The sequence below is a fragment of the Salvelinus namaycush genome, chromosome 19 (assembly GCF_016432855.1).
Source record: "Salvelinus namaycush isolate Seneca chromosome 19, SaNama_1.0, whole genome shotgun sequence".
NCBI lineage: Eukaryota > Metazoa > Chordata > Actinopteri > Salmoniformes > Salmonidae > Salvelinus > Salvelinus namaycush.
The window spans coordinates 38,079,176-38,099,987 of NC_052325.1; the positions used below are offsets into that span (position 1 = coordinate 38,079,176).

Genomic DNA, 20,812 nt, shown 5'->3' on the forward strand with positions numbered 1-20,812 from the left:
CTTTAGCGAATCACCGTTCCCGTTATTCCCTGGACACACATTCTCCAACCACGGCAATGGTTGAGTCGAGACAGCATCGCTACGCACAAGGACAATCCTACCCCAAAGTGAACAAAAAAACGGTATGGTTGGTAGCCTATTTTAATTTGATTGAGGAATTCCTCCACTGCAAAGCCACTTCCCATTCAGTCTCTTTCGTTGCCATGGCAGTTTTAGCCAAATCCTAATAAGGATTACGATTGCATAATCTAAAGAGAGATTGTAGTGTGGTGCCATGAACAAGCGCCACATCAAACCTTATGACCAACACTGATTTTGTGGTTCACAACCTCACTGCTAACTGCTAAGTAAAATAATCTAAGTGATGGACATTGTACTTTAGGCTTCGCTGTTGAAATAACAGGACATTACCGGTACATTTATTAAATATACAGTATACTAAAGGCTGGTAAACTAACATTGCATATTTCATCTCTATTGCACCCAAGGGAATATTTTATACTAGAAATAGGCTAGTCACCATAGAAACCTAGGGTGCACAGCAAATGCATGAGTTTATTGGTCAGATGAGATGGATTGTTTTTTTGTTTCCCATTTCAGCTACCTTCCTCCTGGTGTGTTGACATTGAGAAAATTTAGCAAAATCGGCAAGTAGAGAATACAAGAAAATATAAAACAATTGTAATAATGTAACAGTTATTTATTAAATTCTACAATCCGCATCTCTACAATAGAAATTACATTTTTAGTATTTATTCTAGATGTGTAATGTTAAATATAACAAACACTTTCTACATGTTGTAAACTAAGTATTGAAACGCTAAAAGGCCAAAATAAACCGTTTAGATTAGTCAAATCTTCAGTGGTTAGATTTTTAGACATTGGAATGCTCTACTGGTCCTTCAGCATTGTAACAATACGCTCTCACTGCCATTTACACAGAGACCTGTGCTGCTGCTTTCACTAAAGGTTTTAAGGCACCAAGGTCCCCCAAGAGAGAGGATAACCCCACACAATACCACTGATCTCCACTACGAGCTGCAGGGGCACTGAATGACTCCATTTCCACTCCCGCCGTGGCCAGCAAACCTGAGGAAAGAGTGGGAGACAGTCAAGGTAAAATACGTGTCAACAGTTATTCTGGTCATCTTACATTTACAGCCGTGAGAAGCTTGCTGTCAAGTGCTAGCTTGGTGTAAACACATCCTGATGGGAAAAGGCAGAAAAAGTAAGAGTTAAGAATGCAGACTGAAAAGAGAAATCATTCAAGTTTGATTATGTCAAATAAGTAGCAAAAAAAGGCGGTATACCTTGCTAATCTTGTGCTGAAAAGACAGAATGGCTCAATTAGTCAATAGTGAGGTTGCAATGTGAAAAATAGCTCTCTCACCAGTCACAGAGGGCAGGAGCGGAGGAGACGCCACGGCCTTGAAGAACAGCAGGTTGCCAGTGAGAGAGACCGGCTGTCGGAACACGCTGCGGTTCAGCTCCAACAAGACTGGTACTCCTCCCTGTACTGAACCAGTAGCTCTGTAGCTGGAGCCGTTGACAGAGATCTCCACCTCACATGCACCTTGAGTCAGACCCTCACTGTGGTTTCTGATTACCTGAGATTTAAAAAGAACGTCATCCATCTCAAATAAGATTACTTATTTATATTACACAAGATGGGTCATTAATAAAATATGACCTTTAGCCAAGTGTCAATGGGGGCCATTTTACCGTGATTCCAGATTCCTTGGCCAGGGTCAGTGAATTGACCAAGTTGGGGCAACTCTGGGACCCATCACTAAGTAATCCAACCATTACTGCTGAGGTCATGTAAGCGGAGGAATCTTTCAAGCAGTCTCCTAGATTGTGATAAAAACAACAGACCATCTTCAGTTTGCATGGCCAGAGCCCACACTTTCGTGATTTACACCATTATACCACTAGGGGTAGACAAACCAAAGCACAACAAAATCTTCCACTAATACATGTGTGCTTGAATGGCATCCAAAAATGGCATCAATCGTCTCCTCTACCGTTTGATCACTGATCTGAGAACAGTGGTCATGTAATGTTAACACATCTTTTCACCTATCAAGCCTGATCAGCAGTTTCAGAGAAAAGTAAGCAACTGAAGGATATTAGGACACAGTCTAATGCCTTGCAGTGCTTACCTTGAGTTATGATTTGGACTTGGCTGAAGGGTTGTTTAGAGGTGGTGCATGATTTCAGCGCAGCTCCTATGGCCTCTCCAAGTTTGATCCACTGGTGAGACTCGGGGGTGAATGTGCTTGCCAAAACCTGGGCATTCACCTGCACACACCAAATTGCACAACATGTAAACTATCAAAAAAAGTAATACATCTGCACCATTGAGAGCATCTTGACGGGTTGCATCACCGCTTGGTATGACAACTGCTTGGCATCCGACCGCAAGGTGCTACAGAAGCTTCTGTACCAGGTGCCATCCAGGTCTTCTATACCAGGCAGAGTCCGAGGAAGGCCCTAAAATTGGTCAGACTCCAGCCACCCAAGTCATAGACTGTTCTCTCTGCTACCACACAGAAAGCGGTACCGATTCACCAAGTCTGGAACCAACAGGACCCTGAACAGCTTCTACCCGCATGCCATAAGACTGCTAAAAGGTTATTGAAATATCTAACCATATAGCTTCCCAGACTATCTACATTGACCCTTTTTGCACAATTTTTTTTTTTACTCATCACATACGCTGCTGCTACTGTTTATTCCTAATTACATGTACCCATCTACCTCGGACCCCTGCACATCGACTCGGTACTGGTACCCCTTGTATATAGCTAAGTTATTGTTACTCATTGTGTATTTATTATTACGTGTTTTACTTTTCTATTTTCTTTCTCTCTGCATTGTTGGGAAGGGCCGTAAGTAAGCTTTTCCCTGTTCGTAAACAAGTGGAGCCTGCAACATTGTTTCAATAGTCAAATTCGATCTCCAGCTGTCGCATAGTAATGAACGTGTTGGGAGTCAGGATGAGACAGGCAGGCAGCTTTTCTCAGTGAGTCGAAATCATGAATCAGCGTTTATATATTAGAGGTCGACCGATTAATCGGAATGGCCGATTAATTAGGGCCGATTTCAAGTTTTCATAACAATCGGTAATCTGTATTTTTGGAGACCGATTTGCCAAATTATTATTATACTTTTTTTTTTTTTTTACACCTTTATTTAACTAGGCAAGTCAGTTAAGAACACATTCTTATTTTCAATGACGGCCTAGGAACGGTGGGTTAACTGCCTTGTTCAGGGGCAGAACGACAGATTTTTACCTTGTCAGCTCGGGGATTCGTTTTTGCAACCTTCCGGTTACTAGTCCAACGCTCTAACCACCTGCCTGTTAGTCAACCTGCGTACCTGTTACGCGAGGGCAGCAAGAAGCCAAGGTAAGTTGCTAGCTAGCATTAAACTTATCTTATAAAAAACAATCAATCTTAACATAATCACTAGTTAACTACACATGGTTGATGATATTACTAGTTTATCTAGCGTGTCCTGCGTTGCATATAATCGATGCGGTGCCTGTTAATTTCTCATCGAATCACAGCCTACTTCGACAAACGGGTGATGATTTAACAAGCGCATTTGCGAAAAAAGCACTGTCGTTGCACCAATGTACCTAACCATAAACATCAATGCCTTTCTTTAAAATCAATACACAAGTATATATTTTTTAAACCTGTATATTTAGTTAATATTGCCTGCTAACATGAATTTCTTATAATTAGGGAAATTGTGTCACTTCTCTTGCGTTACGTGCAAGCAGTCAGGGTATATGCAGCAGTTTGGGCCGCCTGGCTCATTGCGAACTGTGTGAAGTCCATTTATTCCTAACAAAGGCCGTAATTAATTTGCCAGAATTGTACATAATTATGACACAACATTGAAGGTTGTACAATGTAACAACAATATTTAGACTTAGGGATGCCATCCATTAGATAAAATACGGAACGGTTCCGTATTTCACTGAAAGAATAAGCGTTTTGTTTTCGAAATGATAGTTTCTGGATTCGACCATTTTAATGACCAAAGGCTCGTATTTCTGTTTGTTATTATGTTATAATTAAGTCTATGATATGATAGAGCAGTCTGACTGAGCGATGGTAGGCAACAGCAGGCTTGTAAGCATTCATTCAAACAGCACTTGTGTGTTTGCCAGCAGCTCTTCGCAATGCTTCAAGCATTGCGCTGTTTATGACTTCAAGCATATCAACTCCCGAGATTAGGCTGGTGTAACCGATGTGAAATGGCTAGCTAGTTAGCGGGGTGCGCGCTAATAGCGTTTCAAACGTCACTCGCTCTGAGATTTGGAGTAGTTGTTCCCCTTGCTCTGCATGGGTAACGCTGCTTCGAGGGTGGCTGTTGTCGATGTGTTCCTGGTTCGAGCCCAGGTAGGATTGAGGAGAGGGACGGAAGCTATACTGTTACACACTGGCAATACTAAAGTGCCTATAAAAACATCCAATAGTCAAAGGTATATGAAATACAAATGGTATAGAGAGAAATAGTCCTATAATTCCTATAATAACTACAACATAAAACTTATTACCTGGGAATATTGAAGACTCATGTTAAAAGGAACCACCAGCTTTCATATGTTCTCATGTTCTGAGCAAGGAACTTAAACGTTAGCTTTTTTACATGGCACATATTGCACTTTTACTTTCTTCTCCAACACTTTGTTTTTGTATTATTTAAACCAAATTGAACATGTTTCATTATTTATTTGAGGCTAAATTGATTTTATTGATGTATTATATTAAGTTAAAATAAGTGTTCCTTCAGTATTGTTGTAATTGTCATTATTACAACAAAAAATAATAATAAATCGTCCGATTAATCGGTATCGGCTCTTTTTGGTCCTCCAATAATCGGTATTGGCGTTGAAAAATCATAATCGGTCGACCTCTAGAGAGATATATATATATTTATATATACACATATATACATATACACACACAACCGGTGAGAACACCTACTCATTCAAGGGTTTTTCTTTATTTTTACCGTTTTCTACATTGTAGAATAATAGTGAAGACATCAAAACTATGAAATAACATATTAAGTCATGTAGTAACCAAAAAAAGTGTTAAAACAAATCAAAATATATTTTATATTTGAGATTCTTCAAAGTAGCTACCCTTTGCCTTGATGACAGCTTTGTACACTTTTAGCATTCTCTCAACCAGCTTCACCTGGAATGCTTTTCCAACAGTCTTGAAGGAGTTCCCACATATGCTGAGCACTTGTTGGCTGTTTTTCCTTCACTCTGTGGTCCAACACATCCCACATTTTTTGGGGGGTTACTACATGATTCAATGTGTGTTATTTCAAAGTTTTGAAAATAGTAAAAATAAAGAAAAACCTTGTAATGAGTAGGTGTGTCCAAACTTTTGACTGTATATACACACACAAAACAGGTAAAACGAAGTGCAGCTAGTTTGCTGTCTTTCCTGCTTCAGTTTGGAGAGATTGTGTTAGATGTGTTATTGGCTAGCTCTTCTGAACAGTGTCCTAAACAAAGAGCACTTCTATGCCAGGCGAAATCTCACCTCATTAGCCTTGTCCATACGGGAGTTGCAGCAATGGGACTCGGGAGAGGTTAAGGTCGAGAGCCGTGCGTCCTCCGAAACACGACCCATCCAAGCCGCACTGCTTCTTGACACAATGCTCGCTTCACCCGGAAGCCAGCTGCACCAATGTGTCGGAGGAAACACCGTACACCTGGCGACCGTGTCAGCGTGCATGCGCCCGGCCCGCCACAAGTGTCGCTAGAGCTCGATGGGACAAGGAAATCTCGGTCTGCCAAACCCTCTCCTAACCCGGACGGGGCCAATTGTGCGTCGCCTCATGGGTACCCTAGTCATGGCCAGCTGTGACACAGCCTGGGATCGAACACGGGTCTGTAGTGATGCCTCAAGCACTGCCTTAGACCACTGTGCCACTCGGGAGGCCCCAGCAAATCAATTGTTTGTAGAAATCTGTCCCCCAAAAAATGCGTCCCTCTGTTGAATTTCAAAATCCCGATGTGGCCCTCGAGCCAAAAAGTTTGTCCACCTCTACTCTAACCACTAGGCTACCTGCTATATTTGGCTAGCTAGCAAGCAAGGGATAAGAACGTTGCCAGTCAGTATGGCGATATAACATTTAGAACGAACGACTAGGTCGCTTCCATAGATACAGAACAAAAAGACTGAACGACTGGGTCGCGTCTCTGGCAAAAGAACCGATAGAAATAAAGATGAGCCGGCTTGGGTTGCTAGATTTGTGTCGGGACTATACCTTGTGGAAGGATGAAATTGTATGAATAAATTCATCCAAATAACATTTTTAATGAATATATGTAAATCCTTATTTGAATATATTGGTAACCCATGGTATAAAAAAGTGATAATGCCTTCAAAACCGCTGTTGAGGATATATTGACATGGTCTTCGTCTTGGGCCTAACAACACCTGTCCCAATGTCCTCCAAACACCGGCTTCTCAGGCATTTTCACTTAAATATACCACGGCTTTCAGCCAATCAGCATTCAGTGCTCGAACCACCCGGTTTATAATTTGGAATGAGGAACTGAAAAGTGTTTCAAGAAGCTCTATTGCATTGAGATGCATTGTTTTTGCCCAACCGGTTTTACTACACTTCATGTGTAAAACGAACTAACCAAACAACCAACCGGACCCTGAACAGCTTCTACCCCCAAGCCATAAGACTGCTAAATAGTTAACCAAAAACCTTCCCGGACAATCTGCATTGACCCCTTTTGCACTAACTCTTCTGACTCATCACATACGCTGCTGCTACTGTTTATTATCTATCCTGTTGCCTAGTCACTTTATCCCTACCTATATGTACATATCTACCTCAATTACCTTGTACCCTTGCACATCGACTTGGTACTGGTAGTCTGTGTATATAGACACGTTTTCGTTACTTATTGTGTATTTATTCCGTGTTATTATTTTTATATTATTTCCCACTTTTTCTCTCTGCGTTGTTGGGAAGGATTGGTAAGAAAGCATTTCACTGGTAGTCACCTGTTTACGAAGCATGTGACAAATAACATGCGATTTGAACTGTCTTAATTGTATTGCAAAGTATGACTCAATATTGAAGATACATTCTTGCAACGAAACTATCATTAGAATCCTTTGTGAACAACCTTGAGGGTTACATTTTGTGTTACATTGTTACTAACACGTTCAATTCGTGAAAGTTTCAGGGTCTGAAGGGAACAGTTTTTCTAACCATAGCAACACTGAAACAATCAAAGAAAAAACCTATTAGAATCGGGCACCTATAGGCTTTTGCTTGACTGTAATAGGAGAGAAGAACTCACTGCTCCAACCAAGCTCTTGCCCATCACCATGTCCACAATCTGCAGAGCGATGTCCTGCCCACAGCGCGCCTGGGCCTCCTTTGTACTGGCACCCAGGTGAGGACAGCTGATCACATTGGGATGGTTCACCAGGGCACGGTTCTTTGGGGGTTCCTGAGAAAGAATGGAACGCCATGATGTAAGTGAGACTGGCAATATTGAAGGGAAGACAAGTAAAATAAAATAAATTAATAAAATATTTGTGGTTTAAGTGATTATTTTTTTAGTGGGTAAATTAGATTTAATATTGCAGATATATTGTGGCTTCTATCAATGTAATTGTCTGTATAATTTCCAATCCCCCATATATTTTTGTAAATAAATAAATACATACACTACCGTTTGGGGTCACTTAGAAATTCTTGTTTTTGAAAGAAAAGCACATTTTTTGTCCGTCAACAGTGAAGAGGCAACTCCGGAATGTTGGCCTTCTAGGCAGAGTTGCAAAGAAAATGCCACATCTCAGACTGGCCAATAAAAATAAAAGATTAAGATGGGCAAAAGAACATAGACACTGGACAGAGGAACTCTGCCTAAAAGGCCAGCATCCCAGAGTTGCCTCTTCACTGTTGACGTTGAGACTGGTGTTTTGCGGGTACTATTTAATGAAGCTGCCAGTTGAGGACTTGTGAGGCGTCTGTTTCTCAAATTAGACACTCTAATGTACTTGTCCTCTTGTTCAGTTGTGCACCGGGTCCTTCCACTCTGCTTTCTATTCTGGTTAGAGCCAGTTTGCGCTGTTCTGTGAAGGGAGTAGTACACAGCGCTGTACGAAATCTTTAGTTTCTTGGCAATTTCTCGCATGGAATAGCCTTCATTTCTCAGAACACGAATAGACTGACGAGTTTCAGAAGAAAGTTTTTTGTTTCTGGCCATTTTGAACCTGTAATAGAACCCACAAATGCTGATGCTCCAGATACTCAACTAGTCTAAAGGCCAGTTTTATGGCTTCTTTAATCAGAACAGTTTTCAGCTGTGCTAACATAACTGCAAAAGGGTTTTCTAATGATCAATTAGCCTTTTAAAATGATAAACTTGGATTAGCTAACAGGAGTGATGCCTGCTGATAATGGGCCTCTGTACACCTATGTAGATATTTCATTAAAATTCAGCCGTTTCCAGCTACAATAGTCATTTACAACATTAACAATGCCTACACTGTATTTCTGATCAATTTGATGTTATTTTAATGGACAAAAAAAGGTGCTTTTCTTTCAAAAACAAGGACATTTCTAAGTGACCCCAAACTTTTGAACGGTAGTGTATATATATTTTTTCTTTTCCTCCTAACCCTCCCCCCTAATTGGAGTAAACTAATGGTCAACAACACTTTGGCTTCTACATACATCTTAGACAGAATATTTTTCATTAGTTATCTTGTTTGTTTTTAGTCCCATCCTTCAGCTACCCTCAACCCCTCCCATCCATCTCTGAAGACCATCCGGTTTTGATTTCTATTTGCCATATATTGTTCAACTCTCCTGTTTCACAAAAGTTCTGAACCTTGTTCTCATAGTTTCTACAGATTGTAAATTAAAGAATTTTTGCTGAGTGTTATTAAATCGATTGACTATGACTTTTCAAATCACCGAGCATTAATATTTGCAGAGTTAGCTTCAGGTAAATGTTGCATTTCTTCAGCCATTCTTGAACCTGCAATCAAAAACAATCTACAGATGGACAGTCCCAAAACAAAGTATCTACTGAAATCTGCGGAGCTGGGATGGTTGTATCCCCATATACAGTACCAGTCGAAAGTTTGGACACCGCTACTCATTCAAGGGTTTTTCTTTATTTTTACTATATTGTAGAATAATAGTTAAGACATCAAACCTATGAAATAACACATATGGAATCATGCAGTAACCAAAAGTATTAAACAAATCAAAATATATTTTATATTCTTCAAAGTAACCAGCCTTTGCCTTGATGACAGGTTTGCACTCTTGGCATTCTCTCAACCAGCTTCATGAGGTAGTTACCTGGAATGCATTTCAATTAACAGGTGTGCCTTGTTAACTGAATTTGTGGAATGTCTTTCCTTCTTAATGCGTTTGAGCCAATCAGTTGTGTTGTAACAAGGTAGGGGGGAAATACAGAAGATAGCCTTATTTGGTAAAATATCAAGTCCATATTATGGCAAGAACAGCTCAAATAAGCAAAGAAAAACAGTCCATCATTACTTTAAGACATTAAGGTCAGTCAATATGGACAATTAAGAACTTTGAAAGTTTCTTCAAAAACCATCAAGCGCTATGATGAAACTGGCTCTTATGAGGACTGCCACAGGAAAGGAAGACCCAGTTACCTCTGCTGCAGAGAGATAGAGATAAGTTCATTAGAGTTACCAGCCTCAGAAATTGTATCCCAAATAAATGCTTCACAGAGTTCAAGTAACAGACACATCTCAACATCAACTGTTCAGAAGAGACTGTGTGAATCAGGCCTTCATGGTCGAATTGCTGCAAAGAAACCACTACTAAAGGACACCAATAAGAAAAAGAGACTTGCTTGGGCCAAGAAACACGAGCAATAGACATTAGACCGGTGGAAATCTGTCCTTTGGTCTGATGGGTTCAAATGTGAGATTCTTGGTTACAACCGCCGTGTCTTTGTGAGACGCAGAGTAGGTGAACAGATGATCTCCGCATGTGTGGTTCCCACCATGAAGCATGGAGGAGGTGTGATAGTGCTTTGCTGGTGACACTGTCTGTGATATACTTAGAATTCAAGGCACAATTAACCAGCATGGCTACCACAGCATTCTGCAGCGATACGCCATCCCATCTGGCTTGCGCTTATTGGGACTATCATTTGTTTTTCAACAGGACAATGACCCAAAACACACCTCCGGGCTGTGTAAGGGCTATTTGACCAAGGAGAGTGATGGTGCTGCATCAGATGACCTGGCCTCAACCCAAGTGAGATGGCTTGGGATGAGTTGGACCGCAGAGTGAAGGACCGCATCATTCCAGGTGAAGCTGGTTGAGAAAAAGCCAAGAGTGTGCAAAGCTGTCATCAAGGCAACGGGTGGCTACTTTGATGAATCTAAAATACACTTTTTTGGTTACTACACGATTCCATGTGTTATTTCAATGTAGAAAACAGTAAAAATAAAGAAAAACCCTTGAATGAGTAGATGTGTCCAAACTTTTGACATGTACTGTACATACGGAAAGTATTCAGACCACTTAACTTTTCCCACATTTTGTTATGTTACAGCTAAAATCGATTAAATTAAATAAATTCCCTCTTCAATCTACACACAATACCCTATGACAAAGCGAAAACAAGTTTAGACATTTTTGTAAATTAAAAAAAAACTAAAACATCTTATTTACATAAGTATTCAGACCCTTTGAAATGTTTCAACAACCTGTTTGGAGTCCACCTGTGGTAAATTCAATTGATGGGACATGTGGAAAGGCACACACCTGTCTATATAAGGTCCCACAGTTGACAGTGCATTTCAGAGCAAAAACCAAGCCATGAGGTCGAAGGAATTGTCCATAGAGCTCCGAGATAGGATTGTGTCAAGGCACAGATCAAGGGAAGGGTATCCAAAAAATTCTGCAGCATTGAAGGTCCCCTAAAACACAGTGGCCACCATCATTTTAAAATGGAAGAAGTTTGGAACCATCAAGATTCTTCCTACAGCAAATTGAGCAATTGGAGGAGAAGGGCCTTGGTCATGGAGGTGACCAAGAACCCGATGGTCATGGAGGTGACCAAGAACCCGATGGTCACTCGGACAGAGTTCCAGAGTGCCTCTGTGGAGATGGGAGAACCTTCCAGAAGGACAACCATCTCTGCAGCACTCCACCAATCAGGTAGAGTGGTCAGATGGAAGCCACTCCTCAGTAACAGCCCACTTGGAGTTTGTCATAAGGCAGCTAAAGGACACTCAGACCATGAGAAACAAGATTCTCTGGTCTGATGAAACCAAGTTTGAACTCTTTGGCCTGAATGCCAAGCGTTATGTCTGGAAGAAACCTGGCACCATCCCCAGGTTGAAGCATGGTGGTTGCAGCATCATGCTCTGGGGATGTTTCTCAGCAGCAGGGAATGGGAGACTAGTCAGGATCGAGGGAAAGATGAACGGACTCCCGAGTGGCGCAGCGGTCTAAGGCACTGCATCCCAGTGCTAGAGGCGTCACTACAGACACCCTGGTTCGAATCCAGGCTGTATCACAACCGGCCGTGATACGGAGTCCCATAGGGCGGTGCACAATTGGTCCAGCGTTGTCCGGGTTTGGCCGGTGTTGGCCAAATCAAATTTCATTGGTCACATGCAGATGTTATTTCGAGTATAGTGAAATGCTTGTAAAAAAAACTAAATACTGCAAAGTTTCCTAAGGACTAGAAACGAGGCAGCCCTCTCTGTCAGCGCCATCCTCACAAATTCGTATTTACAATGACGGCCTTTGTTCTTTACTGACTTGCCTGGTCAAATAAATAAAAATAAACAGAGATTCTTGATGAAAACCTGCTCAAGACCTCTGACTGGGGCGAAGGTTCATCTTCCAACAGGACAACGACCCTAAGCACACAGCCAAGACAACGCAGGAGTGGCTTCGGGACAAGTCTCTGAATGTCCTTGAGTGGCCCAGCTGGAGCCCGGACTTGAACCCGGTCAAACATCTCTGGAGAGACCTGAAAATAGCTGTGCGGCGACGCTCCTCATCCAACCTGACAGAGCTTGAGAGGATCTGCAGAGAAGAATGGGAGAAACTCCTCAAATACAGGTGTGCCAAGCTTCATACCCAAGAAGACTTGAGACTGTAATCGCGTCAAAGGTGCTTCGACCCATCTGGACAAGTGGAATACCTATGTAAGAATGCTGTTCATTGACTATAGCTCAGCATTCAACACCATAGTACCTTCCAAGCTCATCATTAAGCTTGAGGCCCTGGGTCTGAACCCCGCCCTGTGCAACTGGGCCTTGACGGGCCACCCCCAGGTGGTTCAGGTAGGAAACCACACATTCGCTGATCCTCAACACTGGGGCCCCACAAGGGTGCGTGCTCAGCCCCCTCCTGTGCTCTCTGTTCTCCTATGACTGTGTGGCCAAGCACGCCTTCAGCTCAATCATCAAGTTTGCAGGCGACAACAATAGTAGGCTTGATTACCAACATGACGAAACAGCCTACAAAAGGAAGTGAGGGCTCTGGGAGTGTGGTGCCAGGAAAATAATCTCTCACTCAACGTCAATAAAACAAAGGAAATGATCATGGACTACCGGAAACAGCAGAGGGAGCACCCCCCTATCCACATCGACGGTACCGCAGTGGATAAGGTGGAAAGCCTCAAGTTCCTCGACGTAAACATCACTGACAAACTGAAATGGTCCACCCACACACTCTTCAACCTCAGGAGGCTGAAAAAAATTTGGCTTGGCACCTAAAACCCTCAATCTCTTACAGATGCACAATTGAGAGCATCCTGTCGGGCTGTATCACCACCTGGTACGGCAAGTGCACAGCCTGCAACCTCAGGGCTCTCCAGAGGGTGGTGCTGTCTGCCCAATGAATCACCGGGGGCAAACTACCTGCCCTCCAGGACACCTACAATACCCGATGTCGCAGGAAGGCCAAAAAGCTGATCAAGGACAACCACCCAAGCCACTGCCGGTTCACCCCGCTATCATCCAGAAGTCGAGGTCAGTATAGGTGCATCGGACAGAGACTGAAAAACAGCTTCTATCTCAAGGCCATCAGACTGTTAAATAGCCATCACTAGCACATTAGAGGCTGCTGACTATATACATAGACTTGAAATCCCTGGCCACTTTAATAAATGGAACACTAGTCACTTTATAATGTTTACATATTTTGCATTACTCGTCTCTTATAATAGAATACAGTATATACATATCTTAGTCTATGCCGCTCTGACATTGCTCGTCCATATATTAATATATTCTTAATTCCATTCCTTTACTTAGATTTGTGTGTATTGGGTATATGTTGTGAAATTTTTTGATATTACTTGTTAGATGTTACTGCACTGTCTGAGGTAGAAACACAAGTATTTCGCTACACCCGCAATAACATCTGCTAAACATGTGTATGTGACCAATCAATTTGATATGGATTTGATCAAAGTACTGAGTAAAGGGTCTGAATACTTACATAAAATGTGATATTTCAGTTTTGTTATTTTTTTAATCAATTTTCAAAAATGTCTAAACACCTGTTTTTGCTTTGTTATTATTGTTATTATTTTTTTAATGCACAGACAAGTTCTTACTTTCTCCCCCTACCACTTTTGCGGTAATGCTCCAATTAGTTGGTTGTAATTTTGGATAGAGCAGACATTTCCATATATTTTTGTTAGCTGCATGTGTGACATAACTCCATGATATAATTTACAAAGATTATACCTTTTTTTGATTCCCAAAATAAAGTTATTTTTTCTATGAATTAGTATATTTGAGTTTAACCATAGTATTTGTTGTAATATTTGTCTTTTCTGGTGGATAAACTGAAATTGCAACCAACTTTCTATGGCTTGTTTTACAAATTATGGGATGTGGTATTCTTGCCTCGAGAAAAACATCGAGGCCAGCTCCTCCACACTGTCCAGACTCCAAAGCTCTGAGGAGAGCATCCTCATCGATGATGCCCCCGCGTGCACAGTTCACGACCTTTACACCTTTCTTGCACTTAGCAAATGATGTGTCGTTCAGTAGTCCTAGGAGAAACAACAATTTAACCTCAAGTGGAAAATAATGGTTTTTGTTTGATAATCGATGTAATCACTTTCTACCCTCCAGTACTACAACTATACCACCTCTATAAAACTCACCAGCTGTAGAAGGCATGAGGGGAGTGTGGACGGTGATGTAATCACACTTGGGCCACAGCTGCTCCAGGGACATCTGCTCGACCCCCCAGGTAGCAGTCACCTCAGGAGGGGTGATTGGATCATAGCCGATGGTCTGTCGAAAGCAAATTCAGTTACCACTATCGTGCTACAGTAGGCAGCTTTTAAAGATTGTTTGACTTTTCAGAGGATTATGAACCAACCTTCATGCCAAAGGACTGCATTCTGGTGGCGACTTCCTTTCCAATTCTTCCAAGTCCAACTATTCCAAGTATTTTGCCGTACATCTCTGCGCCCATGAACTGAAAAATCATTAACACAACTTTGACCCAGGTCCCTGAAGAGTTTGAGACACCATAGATTTACAAATCAGATTGAATTATTGATGATTGAATGTACACTGGGGCAGACCACGTGACAGTAATTGCTTTTTGTGTCAAAATAAAAGGGAACCCAAAATACTCTGTACCTTTTTACGATCCCAGTTCCCTGCCTTCATGGACATGGCTGCTTGGGGCACATGTCTAGGAAGAGAATGGTTTTGAATTAAGTTATATCAAACTTTCCTGTAAAAGTAGGATGAAAAGGACAGATGGGGGTGTATAGTGCAAAGCAATGTCTAACCAATGCCATGAGCTATGCTGAGAGGTATTCTGTATCATCTGTTGTAGTGTCTTACCTTGAGAGGCTCATCAACAGGGTGCATGTCAGCTCTGCAGCACTGATGGTGTTGCCACTTGGTGTGCTAGAAGAGGGTAATGACACATACAATAGTCTAATATTCAGGGAAAAGACTGATCTGTGAGGATTTGATTTAGACCTACAGTTGAAGTCGGAAGTTTACATACACTTAGGTTGGAGTCATTAAAATTCGTTTTTCAACCACTCCACAAATTTCTTGTTAACAAACTATAGTTTTGGCAAGTCGGTTAGGACATCTCCTTTGTGCATGACACAAGTAATTTTTCCAACAATTGTTTACAGGCAGATTATTTCACTGTATCACAGTTCCAGTGGGTCAGAAGTTTACATGCACTAAGTTGACTGTGCCTTTAAACAGCTTGGAAAATTCCAGAAAATTATGGCATGGCTTTAGAAGTGTCTGATAGGCTAATCGACATAATATGAGTCAATTGGAGGTGTGGATGTACTGGCATACCTTCAAACTCAGTGCATCTTTGCTTGACATCTTGGGAAATTTAAATGAAATCAGCCAAGACCTCAGAAAAAATAAATTGTAGACCTCCACAAGTCTGGTTCATCCTTGGAAGCAATTTCCAAACGTCTGAAGGTACCACGTTCATCTGTACAAACAATACTACGCAAGTTTAAACACCATGGGACCACGCAGCTGTCATACCGCGCAGGAAGGAGACGCGTTCTGTCTCCTACAGATGAACGTAATTTGGTGCGAAAAGTACATATCAATCCCAGAACAAAAGCAAAGGACCTTGTGAAGATGCTGGAGGAAACAGGTACACAAGTATCTATATCCACAGTAAAACGAGTCCTATATCGACATAACCTGAAAGGCCGCTCAGCAAGGAAGAAGCCACTGCTACAAAACCGCCATAAAAAAAGCCAGACTACAGTTTGCAACTGCACATGGGGACAAAGATCGTACTTTTTGGAGAAATGTCATCTGGTCTGATGAAACAAAAATAGAACTGTTTGGCCATAATGACCATCGTTATGTTTGGAGAAAAAGGGGGAGGCTTGCAAGCCGAAGAACACCATCCCAACCGTGAAGCACAGGGGTGGCAGCATCATGTTGTGGGGGTGCTTTGCTGCAGGAGGGACTGGTGCACTTCACAAAATAGATGGCATCATGAGGGAGGAAAATTATGTGGATATATTAAAGCAACATCTCAAGACATCAGTCAGGAAGTTAAAGCTTGGTCGCAAATGGATCTTCCAAATGGACAATGACCCCAAGCATACTTCCAAAGTTGTGGCAAAATGGCTTAAGGACAACAAAGTCAAGGTATTGGAGTGGCCATCACAAAGCCCTGACCTCAATCCTATAGAAACTTTGTGGGAAGAACTGAAAAAGCGTGTGCGAGCAAGGAGGCCTACAAACCTGACTCAGATACACCAGCTCTGTCAGGAGGAATGGGCCAAAATTCACCCAACTTATTGTGGGAAGCTTGTGGAAGGTTACCCGAAACGTTTGACCCAAGTTAAACAATTTAAAGGCAATGCTACCAAACACTCAATTAGTATACGTAAACTTCAGACACACTGGGAATGTAATGAAAGAAATAAAAGCTGAAATAAATAATTCTCTCTACTTTTATTCTGACATTTCACATTCTTAAAATGAAGTGGGGATCCTAACTGACCTAAAACAGGGAATTGTTACTAGGATTAAATGTCAGGAATTGTGAAAAATTGAGTTTAAATATATTTGGCTAAGGTGTATGTAAACTTCTGACTTCAGCTGTAGGAGTTTCCTTAAAATGATACACATATCAACGACTTAGAACTTATTTCGAAGGACACTATTTTGCAAACTTACTTCATAACAATTATGCCCTTTATAGTGGCAGCATCCACATCCACATTGTCAACGCCTGTCCCAGCTCTTCCAATGATTTTGAGGTTACCAGCAGCATTGATGACATCAGCTGTCACCTTTGTTGCAGATCGAACCACCAGGCCATCATAGTCCTGGAGGTGGATAGAAAAGGAAAAAAGATGATATGCATAGTGATGCCAGTGCATGACAAAATTATCTATTGTTCATTGGAGTAATTTGATGAGATAAGGAATGAGCTTATATAGTTGGAATTCTTGCATTAATCAAACACATTCGTTATTGATTTGGCATCACATGGTGTCATGAGGAAGACAAGTTAAATATTAGATGAGTTGCCTCTGGTGTAATTGATCAAACTATGTATAGTCTACATTTTGAAAGTACTAGAAAGGGAAGAAAGCCCCAGTCTAAATGTAATTCTATAGTGTTTATAGACTATAGTCGGCCAAACGAGGGAAATCAGTAAAGACTTGTTGCAGTTGCATCATATTTCCAAGAAGGCTGTACAACTATAGCGCGACACCAAAGAGAGGAGGACAAGATCCCACATGCAAGAATCCACTAAACTGCAACTGCTGTAAATCACCCGCCAAATAAAATCCAGTTGTCTGAAACGCAGAAATCATCGTTTTTTTCGTCAGAGGGACTTTTGATGAGGTTATTCAAACAATGACCAAACGCGACATACTTTTTCCATATTAGACATTTGATACCAACTGTGAATTGTTTTCAAATTTTAGAAAGACATCGTGGAACAAAAATGCATGTCATGCCTTAAATGTTTAATACGAGGAATTCATGCAAATGAGAAAAAATGTCAACCCTTACCTTGATCTCCGCAATCAAGTCATCCTTACTCATATTTTGCTTCTCTGTAACTTGGATTCCATTTTCTTGCAGGATCTTCTTACAACAAGGATCAACACTTTCACTGATTAAAATGCGTTTGATGGATATTGGGGCCATTTTGCTGTTCTCTCAACAGTTGGGTAAAATTTCACACTTGAATGGGTGAACCCTTTTACGTAAACTGATGGACACGCTGAAAAGCTCTCAGTTCAGTTGGTTTTGAATAAAATACTCGGCTAAGGACTGCCCCTTTCAAAGTAAACCCGCCTCTTCTCATCTCCAGTTTTCTGACGTGATGCTGAAACAGGGAGAGGCAATATATACTGTAGCTGGAACCACATAAATTATATTTGCTATAACTTGTTGGACCAGAAATACTATGCAATAATCACCTGGCAATGTTGTACAATAGTAATACAATTCTGCTGATTATTTGTTTCAAAGACTGATGATTTTTTTTAAATTACAATTTTCAAAACTGAAGAAAAGGTGTATTTGAGTGCAAGCCACTCCCTCCCTTAAACATTATACATTTGTAACTGATTTCTCAAGAACATCAGTTCAAACTTAGTGAGACAGCTTTCAAAGTCTGTGATAGGCTTCCTAAGTCAAGCACAGACTTAAGCACCTCAATTAGACTCACTATCACACGACAGGCCTGTCTCTGTTCGTTGAAGTTGTAGTGTCAAACACCACCCCTAACTTTACCCAGTCTTTCTATGGTCATGCAGTTAGCTGATCTATCATGTCTCCCTTTTAAAAATGCAACATTATGTATCTAGTGGTCTGTGTATTATCTTGAACAGATATCTAGTTTACCTAATTGTATTGTCTATACATGTAGCTGGGCAAGCACTAGGCTAATTATGGACACTCCTTAAAGTCTAAGGATTTTACATGTTCTGTTTGATGGCGAATTGGCTCTGGAAGCCAAAACAGCCAAATACTCCAGCTAAACGTGAATCGAAGCTCAATTGCAGTATGGCTCTAGAAACATAAACGTACAAATATTAAAGCAATAACTATGCATAGCATACCACAGCATAACATCATTGTTATACCATGACCATAACACTGTTGTTGTTTTTTTGTTTCTTCCAGTGCATGCAGTTGATGGGGAAAATGTAGAGATGCAACCACCAGATCTCGACAAGTCACTGTTTTTCCCAAAGCCGAATGGCTCCGAATTCAAGTAGTTTGAACCAGGGGAATAAATACAAGGAGAGTGTAAAGGAAGCGTCCAGATAATGAGAGGCTATGCACCTGAGGTCACCTGTAGACATTCCATCACCGTGAAGAAAAACAATGCACAACACAGTAATTGAGTACACCTAGACGTCAAGTAGTTTGTGAGGATGTGGCTCAGTTGGTAGAGCATAGCATTTGAAATATCTCTAGTAAGTCTCATTGAAGCCTAACAACCTGGCAGCAGTTATTACATAGACTACCAAATACTCTACCATGAAAGCTCACATGTTAAGGTATTAGGATGTAATCAATGTTCAAATGTTCAAATGTCATACTCGCTAGAGCAATATTACACAAGATTCATGGAGGTGTATTAATGAATCCTGCATTTCTATTTAAAGAAGCATCTCTCGAACAGAGATATCATTAGAGCAATATAGGCACAAAAGCAAGAGATGGAGGGGGAGCGCAGGAGGCTTTTTGCAAATGCATAACAGAAAATTGTGACGTTAAGGAAAGACAAAGAGGAAGTGATGTTCAGGTGAGTAGAAAATGATTGAAAAAGGAAATCCAATGAGAAAACATTTGAAGTACCACAATAAGAAATATACATCTGTGGCATCACTAGTCAACAGTTGTCTTACAATTCTGAAAGTCTCATGGGCATAGATTTGCTAAGCCTCTTCTCCCTGCTAAGAGAGGTCCATATGCACAGGGAGAGGATCATGAAGAAATTGGCTCCACAACAGCAGGGGCAGACGGACAATGGCTCATTGCCAAGGCTATTATTGCTCAATGGCACAGCAGCAGAAGGAGATGGCTATGCTGGACTCCGTTGCCTCACACAGTGAAGCCATGGTATGGCATGTGCACCCTACCACAAGCAAGGGGTCAATCGGAAGCTCAAAATATTATTCTCACCAAAAAATTCATATTTTTCAAGGAATAAGTCTGTAAATTACTAACAACGTGTTCCATTATCATAATGACACTGTATTTGTTATTTCAGAGACAAGAACAGGAGCAGAAGGAAAGAACCAGAAAGCCCTTGACAGATAAGTCAGTTAAGAACAAAGTCTTATTTACAATGACAGCCTACCCTGGCCAAACCCGGATGATGCTGGGCCAATTGTGCGCCGCCCGATCACGGCCGGATGTGATACAGCCTGGAATCGAACCAGGGACTGTAGTGACACCTCTTGCACTGAGATGCAGTGCCTTAGACCACTGCGCCACTCAGGAGCCCTATGCTTTCTGCCACGAAAGAGGCAGACAGAATATTTATTGAAAAACAACACACAAAAACACTGAAGGCACAGAAAATTATAAGATGTGTCAGCAACTGTTGCACTTATAATTGAGCAACATAAGATTTAATTTAACAATTGAAATATTTATTTTTAGGTTGAAAATGCCACATAAGAAAACAGGATTTTGAGACCAAAAATGCAGAGCACATTGCTGTGGAGAAGCAGATCCAGCAGTATGCAAAGAATGTGATCAAGACAATACTTACACCACAAAGCTGCCAGGGAGGGAATTGGAGGTGGTCTTGGCCCCATCTTTGGAGGAGTGAGACCAAGTTACTTGGTTCAAGATGACATTGGTGTCCAGATGCCCAATTACGTCAGCAGATCTCAGGACATCAAGGCGCTGAACGAGACGTGGTATATTCAGCAATCCAAGAAAAAACTTGGATTCACATGGTAAAGATCTGTTGAAAATAGCAACATGGGCTGCATTTACACATATCTTTTTTTTCACTAATTGGTCTTTTGACCAATCAGATCAGCTCTGAAAGATCTGATGTAATTGGTCAAAAGAACAATTAGTAGAAAAAATATCAGAATTGGGCTGCCTGTGTGAACGCAGCCATGGTCAGGTAAAGCATGATTAGAAAAATAAACCAATGGAGTTTAAAAAAAAAATGTCATAAGCATTTATGATATACCACCATTTAGTAATTTATTGCACATACAAAAAATAAACTTGATAGGCAGGTTGTTGAC

General features: G+C 41.1%; 1 protein-coding gene across 1 annotated transcript; it reads right to left on the reverse strand.

The window, feature by feature from the left end:
• Positions 1-701: 701 nt before the first annotated feature.
• Positions 702-17,761, reverse strand: LOC120063832 (D-3-phosphoglycerate dehydrogenase-like). Its single transcript, XM_039014145.1, has 12 exons — positions 17,595-17,761; positions 16,746-16,897; positions 14,907-14,972; positions 14,697-14,751; positions 14,431-14,529; positions 14,210-14,342; positions 13,947-14,095; positions 7,364-7,516; positions 2,163-2,301; positions 1,723-1,850; positions 1,391-1,607; positions 702-1,089 (listed from the first exon to the last, which is right to left on the reverse strand). Exons 1-12 carry the CDS (start codon positions 17,730-17,732, stop codon positions 935-937), a joined length of 1,584 nt encoding a protein of 527 aa, XP_038870073.1. The 5' UTR covers positions 17,733-17,761; the 3' UTR covers positions 702-934.
• Positions 17,762-20,812: the final 3,051 nt, after the last annotated feature.